We start from the raw sequence: 12615 nt of genomic DNA, 5'->3' as shown, positions 1-12615 counted from the left end.
GGGTATTTTGATGCCCTGAATTCGAATTTGCTATCCATTTCAGGCATCGTCGGTTGTTTCTTGTAGTCCATTTTGGGTCAGGGTCAGGTCAGTGACGTCACACGCCTGACGTGACCCAATGCACAAATGACCTTGCAGACTTCCGATGCTCCCAACGCATCATTTTTAGAGTTATGGCATCGAAATACACACCAAACGGCAGAGAATTGATCAAGGATCACGATAGTGAAGGTTTAAAGTCAATATCTCTTACCGTTTTGCCGCAATCGGCGCGGAAATCTGAAAAAGCTAGATTTTTCCGAAAATTTGACCTTTGACCGGTCATAAGTAGGTCAAATGTTGAGCTAGGACCAAAAATATACCACCAATCGCGAGATCTCGTTGAGAGCAATCCGTTGGTCTTTTCCGTTAAGCTCTACGACGCTCCGTTTTCAAACGCCAGGGGGGGTCGCACCACCGCACCACCTTCGCCCTGCATGGGCGAAGGTGGCAAAACACCGTTTACGGGCGAGGGTTAATTCCTTTTAATGATCGGCCTCGTCAGGAAAATTTCAATAAATTCTGGAACAATTATTAATTGCATTAACAGATGAATATTTATTTGCATGAAATAAAAACTGACAAGAAATAATTGATAATATAAACCTAAGCATGCAATTAAAGAGCAGAAAATCCAAATCAAGACCTTCAAGTTGCGGTAATATGAAAGGGAGGGGGCTGAGAAAGCAAATAGTTATGCTCTATAGGACCAAACCTTATTGACAACAAATGTATTTAGCAAAATATTTTGTGCAAAAAACAACAATCTGGCAGGTCTGACGCTATCCCAACTTCTTTGCGATTGAGTTATCTAAGTTAGGTGAAACGAAAGCATGCGTCCAATTCAATCGCGCCAACCAGAAGAAAGGCGCTCAATTCAATCAGTGCCCATCTCACTGTGCCTGATCCCCACTGCTTACACTAACAACGCAATGTGATACATCCATCTGAATGATAGATGAGACTCTACACTACAGCAGAGTCGCGGCGACAACACCTCTGTATTGTACATACAGGTGTAAGCACAGACTGACGCCCCTGCGGCCCCTTTCAGTCCGTCGCTCCCAGCTCGGGCATAAATCAATCGAGCGACCAGCCAGTGCAGCGGGCCGGCTTACAGCGCTATATGATCGCAGTAATGTACAGTCGGCATTAGTCGGATTGAGGCGCGAGGGCTCGGCCGGTCTCCCCTCTGAGCGTGCCCAATGAGGGGATCTGTCGGGGGAGGGGGGAGGCTGGCGGACGGTGATCACATTGGCTGATATGGCATTGATCTGGGTGGGTTGTCACTGGGGACGAAGAGCAACACTTGGCATCAGAGAACGCGAGGGAGAAGCACAATAGACCCCGCGAGCCGGGTGGGCGCATCTCCCGCGCACGAGATCTAATCGAATGACTCGTGACAGTCTAGTCGGTAAATAACTACCCCTGCTGTGCAATTTAGTTTGCATACATCATACGAGTACACGCGCCAGCATTAAGTGGGAAAAACTAACGGGAGTGCGATTGTTAAAGCATAAACACATTTGTTTGTGGTAAATGCCTTGAAAATGTACCTTCATCATGCAGTAGGTATGTAAGAAAGTTTTTTTTTTCAACGGAGAATAAGGTAAGAATATCACTTATAATTATTCATTCCCATAGCAGTCTTCAAGATCTCAGTTCAAAGGGCTGTATAATGTACAAAGTAGTCTAGTTCTGATCCTAAAATGATACACAGTTAAAATTATGTGCCAAATATATCTCGCTGAACAGTTGTCGACCAATGAGATCATGACATTTTAATACGACTTCTTCCCCTAAAATGTCCACGGGTGATCGCTAATGGTAGAGCATCACACAATGTCTCATATATGTTGTCTTTTTAATTGACTGTCACCCCCTATTTCCATTTTACTGGTGGAAATCGTGTTCGGGAGTCCCTATATTTGTAGAGTTCATAATATTATGTTTTCCTATGGCGTAATACCTACAGCATTTACTCATTCCTTGGCACAACCACATTGCATATTATGTTGAGATAATATGTCTTCAACCTGTGCCGAGCATGCACAAAATAAACGCTTTCCATACGCGCCGTATCGGTGCCAGAGGTCGATACATTAGTTAATGGCGCTGAACTTGTGCTTGTGTGGGTTATTCGTCACAACGACAAATAGCGTGCTCCTGACCAGCCAGTAAATCACTCCCCTCAGCACATAATAGTTGCAATAAATAATCCACACAACGTCTCGCGGTAATAAATCTCTCATGGAAAACCAAAACACCTGTCAATAGCACTCGTGACCCAACCAGCTCATCAATATAAAGTTAGGGGTAGCCGAAGTCCGAACCTCTAGTAAAATTTGCCCAGCTTGGACAAGTAACTACTTACCCATGTTTGCTAATAAATTTAAACATATACGGAAAAATGCGCCATGTAAAGGACTATGCGAAGACTTTTGTTTTTGTGACACGTAAATTCACGTCAATTTCAAGCGTCCCGATGACGGATCTTCACGCAGTCACCAAACACTTTGGATATATTTTCAGACCTTTACAATTAGGCAGCGTTTCCAGTAGTCATGTGAACTGAACCTTACGCATCTGTTGTCTGGTCTGAACGACTTGCACGGCTGTCAGCCGATACTTACAGCGCTCTATCTGCAGCCTACATGCTTTTTCACACTTGTCCAGAAAAACTGCCGGATGTTTGGCTGCGAACGACACAAATATAACTCTATAAGTTGTGAATGGACGTTGCTCACCTCGACCCGTTGACCATGTATTCAGCATTGAGGAAATGTGACCTCTGCGTATGACAGGCAATATCGGCCGAGTCGGAGCGAGGTGTCAGCCGCCCAGAGTTCCGCCCGTCTCCCCGCTCCTCCGCCACCCGTCGCTAGCACGGTACCCCGCTGGCTCGCGGTCCGGCGCCGCGGCGACCCAATCAAACACGCTGAATGATAGGCCGGGCCGGAAATCACCTGAAAGACCGGCTCGGCCGGTCAGTGGACCATGCCGGCCACACGTCTCGGCCGCCGGTGTCGGTCGCTGCCGATGGCTGTGGCCAGCCGCCATATATCGAACAGTCGCCGCTAGTGGCGCGGAAAATTGGCCCAGCTGCCGTAAAGTAGCGGCTCCGCCGGACAGCTCCGATCGTGCCCGCAGTGCAAATTTGACGCGTGCGTGTGGCTCGAGCTTGCAGCGGCCGCTCGAGAGATGTCGAATATGATAGCGAGCACGTCACTCGCCCCGCCACGCTCGGCATCGCCAGGCCAGGAGGCGGAGAATGCGACTACGGCGGCGTGCTCAGTCGTCGTCCGGTTCCCGGAGGACAGCCGCTGGTTTATGACCTCATCGAGTGCTCTTCGCTCACACGGGAGCGGCTATCACTGCTGGCACGGCAGCGCGGCGGTGCTTCTGAGCCCGGCCGACCGGCCGGCTCGTATTGCTCTTCATGGAACTGCACCTAGGTACTCAGGATTAATGCAAATTAAAGGCGCTGATGTCTCGCCGCATTAGGAATGAGTTCCAAGTGGGCTGGTCTCAGGCGTTCAGTTAACCCATTAGATACGCTTGGCAGCTTTTGCTGCCACAGGACAAAATAGCGCCGCATTCCTAAACGTTGCGGTGAACTTTCAAAGTTCTCACCCGAACGGAAGACCAAAACAATGCACGTCATGTGCGCTCCGAATTATTGATCGAGAAAGCGAATGTGCTGAGAAATAAACAATTTATCGCGGGGTGCAAGGGGCGCGCGATGGCGGCCGTGCGGCGGACACCAAAGAAGTCAGTTGCGAAGGTGGTGTGAATAAATGTTACCTTTTTATTATTGATTATTGTAAAGAAATGTGTGATTATCAATGGAAAGAGCTTAGGTGCAACATGAATTTCTCTAAGTATCGCCAATCGTGCGTTATATTTAAGTGGCAGCAAAAGCTGCCAACCGTATCTTACGTAGTCAAAAATGGAGCAGTTACGTCCTTTTTGCTATGCCATTCGTAAGTGAGCAACAATGTCTGGCTTTATGGCTCATGGTGTAATGCCCCAGTTCTTTGCCTTTCCAAAAATGGTCATTACCGGGGTTTCTGCTATTTATTCTTGTCTGCAGAGCATTGCATACCAACACACTACCAGGCGTGTAATGTATTCCGCCATTCCTGAAGCAGGGACGTTGAACGGAGTGGTGCGGACAAACTGTCTTCACAGGCGCCATCCCGCTCAAGGGGCGCGCCGTCGCCCAAGGGAAGGTGGTGCCGTGGCTCTATAGATGAACGGGAAGAGGGGCGCCTGCTAGGCCTGTTGGGGCGCCTTTGAGGCCTAACTATGGGGTCGCCTCGCCCCCCGCCCCGCTCCCGCCCCCCATGCAAAAGAGGGGCGCCTACGAAGGTCATGGCCATAATGGCGCATCTGCACGAAAGAGGGACGCCTGCATGCCGAAGAGGGGCGCCTATGAAGCCCAATGGGGCGCCTCTACGAGAAAGAGGGACACCTGTAAGGTCTATAGGGGTGCATGTAATGTCCATAAGGCACCTTTATGCGAAAGAGGGGCGCATTGCATATGAAAAAAGAGGCTAATTGCACAAGAAAGAGGGGCGCCTCTGAGACCTATAGGGGCGCCTTTGATGACCAAATGGGCGCTTACATGGGAAAGAGGGGTGCCTATAAAGCTTAAAGGGACGTCCTCCATGTGAAAAGGGGCGCCTGGGACTTGAGCGCCCTTCCGAGCTGTCCGAGGTCGCCGGAAAGTTTGCATATGTCCAGCTCCTGCTGCACTATCCTCCAAAATAATTCGATTGGATTTAGGCCAGGACTGTTCCCTAGCCAAGTGTCCTTCCCCCAGATATCGGACAGATGGTCCTGGCACCGCCTAGTTCCGGAAGATCGATGAGATGGAGAAGGTACCGTCCAGCATGAAAATGCTGTCCGACCTGCGGGACACCATGCGCCGTTGGAGCACGGGGTAGTGGTCTTTTAATGCCAAATGCACGCTTTTTCAGTATGTTTTCTAGGTAGTAGTCGGGATCGACTTCGTATTTTGCTAGATCACGTCCAGCTGGTTCAGCTCAGGCCCTGCTAGGACATCGTGATCGTTCGACATACCATTGCGGCAAAAAAAAAATCGCAGAAGTCTGTCGGAACTTGGGCCGCGTTTTCAGCCCATGCTCGTTTTGGGGGTCCGTGTGGTGAAACCATTGAAACGGAGACTCGTCGCCGAACTAGACCCGCTTCTACATGCCTACTCCGTTTCCACTCTTCTACCGGCCAGATTCTCCGTTTCGTGCAAATCTGAGGGCTCTGGGCTTGCTGATTTTCGTTATTTTGGCCGCACCAATAGTCAAGCGCCTTCAGTCCAAGGGCGTTCCTCCCTTATCAATGGACAACATTATCCGAGTGATCATTATGAATAAGACTTCAGATTCTCCGCAGAATGGTCAGAGTTCCCAGGTGCTTTCTTCATGACGATCTTGGCGACGGTTGAGACGCAGGAGGACCATGCTGATTGGGGCTTATGCGTGACGCTACTTGTCCCTAAACTTCTTCCACCAGCGCTTGTTGGTGAAAACGGGGGCTTAGAAGTGTGAGGCAGCGTCCTTCCATGTGTTGCCACTTGCCAGCTTGGAGCATGCCAACAGCGCAACTACGAACCTCTCAACTGTAAAGCTAAACCTTCATGCTTAGACGTTCCGTAAATGCGCCGTTCACAGGTTAAACAATTACCTATGCCAGTGACCCCCATTGGTAGTCAGCTTTTCAGATAATATCCGCTTCAGAGAAAGACTCAGGGACACAATTCGTTGAAAGGAACGCGATATTTAGGAGCACATTGGAAACACGCCAAGTTGCTCTAAATAAACGGTCGACGGAAGTCATCAAAACCTTCGTCGCATCCTATACAAGATTTTGTGGGGAGAGGAAGCGCGTGTGAGCTGAAATAATGAGAGAAAGAACATGATCTCTCAGAACGAGCTGAACTGTTTGCTGAGGTCTGGATTTTGAGTTCATTATTCTTGAGAATTATTGGCTACGGTCGTTATTTGCAGGCTACGGTCGAATGGAAATCCGAACAATTACACATATTCAAGATCATATCTGGTACGTAAATAAAATAGTTCGTGAAAATTGTACATGCACCAACAGGAGACACTCTGTGGTAAAGGTTGTTGGTATCGAAAGATCATTTCCTCGCGGTTTTGATATGTTTGTGCTTTGAAATGTGACAAACCACTCCATTTTTGACTACGTAAGATACGTTTGGCAGCAAAAGCTGCCAGACCGGAAACGTACACTTCCGGTTTCGTGATCTGGCTAAAAATGCACATGTATTCTCCTAAAGGGTGCCTGACAAACATATGTTAAAATCACAGTGAAAGTCGACAAAAAAAGTTTTCGGCTCTAATGGGTTAATGCATGTGAGTGTTACGCCACGCAGGAGTATTCACCAGCGGCATTCGGTCCTGTCCAAGGAGATATTCACCTACGTAGTCGATAGCTTGCCCGGAAGACTGGTTTCGGCGATTGAGTAACACTAAATAATCCATTCTCAACGGTCCGTAGGCTTGATTTCAAAGTCAAGATTGTGCAACTTCGGGAAACCGCGGAATCAAGTGATTCATTGCGCTCATCTACATGCGGAATATCTATACCTTGCAAATCATCTCTCTCTCTCTCTCTCTCTCTCTCTTCTCTCTCTCTCTCTCTCTCTCTCTCTCTCTCTCTCTCTCTCTCTCTCTCTCTCTCTCTCTCTCTCTCTCTCTCTCTCTCTCTCTCTCTCTCTCTCTCTCTCTCTCTCTCTCTCTCTCCCTTTCTTTTTTCTCTTCTCTTCTCTTCTCTTCTCTTCTCTTCTCTTCTCTGCTCTTCTCTTCTCTTCTCTTCTCTTCTCTTCTCTTCTCTTCTCTTCTCTTCTCTTCTCTTCTCTTCTCTTCTCTTCTCTTCTCTTCTCTTCTCTTCTCTTCTCTTCTCTTCTCTTCTCTTCTCCTCTTTCCTCTTTTCTTCCATCTATCTTATTTTTTCTTCCGACCTCTCATCTGCATCACTTTTGTTAAAATGACGCCGACATATAGACGTAGCACAGTTAATCTGACATCCCCTTCGTCTCCCCCAGTCGGATAACGCCTCCCTGAGGTGGTACCCAGAGCAAGTGGATCCCTCCGGGCTGCGCAATGTCACACTGGGCCTGGACTTCCGGCTGCGGGGCTCCCACTTCGGCTCCACCGGCCTGGTGATGCTCAAGTGCACCGCTGAGATCGAGACTGTGTTCTACCAGAGCGCCAACGTCCGCATCGTCAGCAGGACCATGGCCATGCGGTCCCCCTTTGGAAAGGGTGAGCTGCTCGTGGTATCCTCCCTAGGGGTTTGAGACGTAAATGCCGTTCAGAATCATGCAGTTAGTTTAATTGGTTCCGAATTCCGACGATGAAAAGGTTAGTGCTTGAAAAAGATATCCGTCTTGATCATAATTCCAACCCTTGAATGTGCATACAACTTGTCATTTAATGGCAACTAAACACATCTCAAGAATGTTTGTTATAGGCACACAATTAAAAAAGCATGGCATGTCATTCAAACACCCACGGGTACCAATATGAATAATGCTCAAGCTCATATTCATTGACCAGCAGCATCCTATCGTAGAATGTTTATCGATTTTCTCGTTCTTAAGCATTTTACAGCTGACCGACGCGCGCACAGCAGGACAGACAGACACCCTAACACCTGTTTACAGGGTCTGCGCTGGCCCTCAGCGGGTCTTCGGCGTCCCTGCTGTTGCTGCTGCTGCTGCTCGGCCTGCGCTGCCTCTCCGGAGGCTAGAGCTGCTTCTGTGACACTGGCTAATGACGTCACCGGAACCGGATACAGAGCCGGTGCGGTCACCACCTCGCGAACGGAGAGCATGATTTGGTGTGAGACTGGATAGCTGTTAGATACTGACGAGATGATGACGCGAAGATGACGCGAAGATGACGTGTTGATGACGCGTTGATGACGCGATAACGCCGTCGTGCTGCCAGGGGACGTTCGACCGTGTGTGAAGAACACTGTGGCGTCATTGGAGGCACGTGGCTGCCGAGGCTCGTGTCCAGACGCTCTGTGGCGTCAGTGGAGATATTCTTGTCTGCCGTGGGTTGCGTCTGAACGTTATGACGTCATAAGAGGCACGTCTGTTTGTGGGATGGCTCGAGTGCGCGTGTGAATGCAAGTGTGAGCTGGCGAGGGTTGGGGACAGCCGGAATAGGAGCGGAGTGAAAGCCCTGTTTGACGCTAAGTGCCCTCCAAGAATGCTTCCATTCAGAAATACGATGCTCTAATTAAGGCATGCTATTTTGGATGCAACCGACACCCAACTAACAGTAGGCACAGTAGGCACGGATAGAAGGAAAATGCTCGGTGACGCAGCCCACCTAGATGTGACTTATTACTTATAATTACCGCTTCGATAATTTATTTCACTGCCTCCCTATAATAAGTAACATAATGATCATTATCTTTCACTTAGGTAGTTTTTATAATACCTATAATTCTCCGTGAAAACTAAATAAGGCAAAAGGCGCAGTTTCGCCGACAGGCAAATAATTACTTCAGGCATGTTGGACAAAAGTGTGACCGTTGTCAGATTTCATGACTTCTCTATTTATCAGCACTGCAGTTTAGCCATTTACTTAGGCACAAAATTTCCTTCATATTTGTATGTTTGTGTATACAATCAAAGTTGAAAGCATTTTGTACTTACTTCTGCTATATGCGAAACAAATGAAAAATCACAATGAGCATCATTATCAAAAATCTTAAATATAAAGAAGTTTCACCCTAACAGTTTTCCCCAAATTGCTAGGCAGTAGGGCAAATTTCTACCAAGAAGCCCTGAGGTAATGCCTCATTATCTTTCAAAAGCAAAGCTGCTGAAAGTTTATCAGCACATTCTAGCAAGCGCCAAACATTCACTTTTCCTGTGAGAGGCAATGCCCAGCCCAGTGCCCCCCAACATTACCAAGGTGTCGATCGGACCCGGGTCTACTGGGTGTCCCTTTGAACCGATCTGCTGCTGGATGTGTGTGCAGAGTGACTGTCAATGATCATAGTATGACTGCCGCACTGTCTGCTTTGCTCTGTACTCATCGCGCCAGTGATCGCCACTGGCGCTGTCGCGATGATATTGGCCGCATTCCGAGACAGAGGCTGCTGTACGGCAGCCTGCGTTTGCATTTATATCAATCAGTGTACAACGCACAGCGCATGGGTGAACTAATGTATTGGCTAGCTAGGGGCAATTTATACCTATGTTTTACAGGTTTTAGCTGACGGGTCACCCTCATATTGGTTTACATACCTATAAGAACACGCAGATTGTGTTGTTAGCCGAATGAGTGCCGGAGGCCACGTGGGTCTGACTGACGTTGTTCACTGTGATATGTTTATTGATGTGCAATGGATAATGGCATCGCGCAGACGGTGATGACATTAAAAGGCGCTGTCCGAAGGCTCAGAAATAAATTGAAATGTGTTCATGACTGACCTGTTGTATTTCTAAGCAGTGGATGAATGACATGATTCTATCTGAATTCAGAATGATGCTTTCCATAGTTTTGACTGAACAGACATCTACATTTTCCGCTTCCCCTTCGAGCTGCCAGCAAACATAGAGACAATTAGCTATGCTATGCGTAACCAATCTCAGCGCCAACCTCACAACCAAGTCCCTCCAGGAAAACACTGTAGCTGTACAAAAAGGGGCTATTGGTATATTCAGCCCAAATGAACACGACACAAACATACTAGCAAGTATACATGTCTCAACCGAGACTGCCCTGCCAACGGGCCGCCACCCCTCCCCCCGCGCGGCGCAATGGTGTCCCCACCCAAACTAGAAACCCTGTCGTGTGTGTCCTCCCCCGGAAAAAGTCCTAACTAGAAAAAAACCGGGGGACCTAGTTGGGGAAAAAACCACATTTTGTGGAAAAACCCATCTTTATTTAAGAGTGTGGTGCGTGTAAAAAAAAAGAGCCCCAAAAATGGTGGTGGGTGGGTGGGAAACGCAAAAACATTTCAGAGCGAGAACACTGCTGACTTGCGTCAGACCAGGCGGCTTAGAACAGAGTGACCGCGCAAATGCACTCAAACCCCGCGCCGTCACGGTCACGTGACCCGAGTCGCTCCACCAATCAGAGGAGGCCGCCGCCTTAGCGGCCTCGCCGCCCGGGGGCGCAGGCGGCCGCCCGCCTGCCGCCGAACGCTGCTCGCAGAGGCCGGCCCGGCTCCGGGGCCGCCCCAGAGAAGACGCTCGTAGTGTCGCGGAAAAACCGGTTATATCTTGTGATATATAACCGGGCGTATTTTCCGCTTCCCCTTCGAGCTGCCAGCAAACATAGAGACAATTAGCTATGCTATGCGTAACCAATCTCAGCGCCAACCTCACAACCAAGTCCCTCCAGGAAAACACTGTAGCTGTACAAAAAGGGGCTATTGGTATATTCAGCCCAAATGAACACGACACAAACATACTAGCAAGTATACATGTCTCAACCGAGACTGCCCTGCCAACGGGCCGCCACCCCTCCCCCCGCGCGGCGCAATGGTGTCCCCACCCATTCAATACATCCACCCAGACACCAATGCGCCAAAATAAAACACCCTCTTCCCGAGACCAGCAGACCGAATGGGGGGTACAAATTAACACAAAAGACTTCTAGTCGCCGCCAGTGTCGAGACCAGTGGCAGAACCCACCCAAATACGTGCTTGGTTGAAGGTAGGTAATTATTTCCTCAACCTGGCCCGAAGCTTACCAGAAACGCCACGATCCCTAAAACCTGCCAACATGAATGTGAGCGATACAGCGGTCACCAATGAAGAACAATATTACGGCATTACAGCAGCCCTTACAGCAGGACTAACAACCAGTAGCATTAGCCACTACTGCGATGATAGCCTCCACCAACCAAAGGCCCTCGATATACCCGCCGAAAAAACAACCATCCATGAGTTCTGAGGCATCTGACAACAGAAGCTGTATATTCCTTTACCTTGAACCCTATGCACATGCCTATCAGCGCGACCATTAATTTTCCCAGAACTTTGGAAGGGGTTAGAACAGCATCAACGAAGGTCGTTGACAGCCGCCCAGCAAAAAAGGGGAGGGCTCTCGGCCCGCTCCAGGAATCAGCGCTCTAAGCCGCCGTAAGGACACCCGCGCTATCGGGCGTCCTAGCGGCAGCTACCTACGGGTAGACTAGCGAGCCGCCCCGTGTCCGTTGTAGAAGGTGGAAGAATGGAGCATCCCGGGCAGCACCCGAGGCCATGAGAAACGGCTTCCCCGGGCAGACTAACGAGCTGCTTTTTTCTTTTATTATTGTTTTTGTCATTGTTAATTATTATTATTATTGTTGTTATTATTATTATTATTATTATTATTATTGTTATTATTTTAGCGCCGCCCCTTAAAAAAAACATGGAAACCCATTGGTTGTTAGGCAATTGAAAACAGAGGCCGCAGCTACTGTTACGTGTACCTTAGCCCCTGTGCTATACGTGGCAATGATAACGACCATGAATGTAACCTAAAATTTTGCAAGGGGTTAAAACAGTGACCACGAGACTATAGGTAATCAGGTCATAGATAGCCGACCAGCAAAAAGGGGAGAGCTCTCAGCGCGCGCCGGCATCAGCACTCTAAGCCTCCGGAATGACGCCTGCGCTATACCGGCGCCCTGGCGGCAGCCACCTCCAAGCAGACGAGCAAGCCGCCCCGAGGCCGCTGTAGAAATGTACATCCTCGGCAGACTAGACAGCTGCCCCGAGGCCGTTGTAGAAGGGGACACCCCCGGGTAGACTAGCGAGCTGCCCCGAGGCCGCTGTATGAGACACCCCCGGGCAGACTAGCAGGCTGTCCCGAGGCCGTTGCAGGAGAGGACACCCCCGGGCAGACTAGCGAGCTGCCCCGCGGGGTCGTTGTAGGAGGGGACACCCTGGGGCAGACTAGCGAGCTGCCCCGAGACCGTTGTAGAAGGGGGCACCCCGGGCAGACTAGCGAGCTGCCCCGAGGCCGTTGTAGGAGAGGACACCCCCGGGCAGACTAGCGAGCTGCCTCGGGGTCGTTGTAGAAGGGGATACCCCCGAGCAGACTAGTGAGCTGCCCCGGGGTCGTTGTAGAAGGGGACACCCCCGGGCAGACTACCGAGCTGCCCCGGGGTCGTTGTAGAAGGGGACACCCCCCCCCCCCCGGGCAGACTAGCGAGCTGCCCCGGGGCGTTGTAGAAGGGGACACCCCCGGGCAGACTAGCGAGCTGCCCCGGGGTCGTTGTAGAAGGGGACACCCCCGGGCAGACTAGCGAGCTGCCCCGGGGTCGTTGTAGAAGGGGACACCCCCGAGCAGACTAGTGAGCTGCCCCGGGGTCGTTGTAGAAGGGGACACCCCCCCGGGCAGACTAGCGAGCTGCCACGGGGTCGTTGTAGAAGGGGACACGGGACACCCCCGGGCAGACTAGTGAGCTGCCCCGGGGCGTTGTAGAAGGGAACACCCCCGGGCAGACTAGCGAGCTTCACCCGGGACTTGCAGAATCGGGCATCCCAAGATTCTCCGAATGTCTAGGGCAATTACC

At 50.1% G+C, this 12615-nt stretch overlaps 1 protein-coding gene across 1 annotated transcript in view; it reads left to right on the top strand.

Moving 5' to 3' along the window:
- LOC122372253 overlaps positions 1-9534 on the top strand; it is a 32673-nt gene extending 23139 nt beyond the window's left edge. The window contains exons 5-6 of the mRNA XM_043349201.1: positions 7127-7346; positions 7748-9534. Of these exons, the coding sequence (XP_043205136.1) occupies positions 7127-7346; positions 7748-7833 (306 nt within the window). The 3' untranslated portion in view covers positions 7834-9534. The remainder of the gene's footprint in view (positions 1-7126; positions 7347-7747) is intronic.
- Positions 9535-12615: the final 3081 nt, after the last annotated feature.

This window comes from Amphibalanus amphitrite, unplaced genomic scaffold (assembly GCF_019059575.1).
Source record: "Amphibalanus amphitrite isolate SeventyFive unplaced genomic scaffold, NRLGWU_Aamphi_draft 001336F_arrow, whole genome shotgun sequence".
In the NCBI taxonomy this organism is placed as follows: domain Eukaryota; kingdom Metazoa; phylum Arthropoda; class Thecostraca; order Balanomorpha; family Balanidae; genus Amphibalanus; species Amphibalanus amphitrite.
The sequence above is the reverse complement of the archived record's forward strand: the minus strand, read 5'-3'. Positions and strand labels throughout refer to the sequence as shown.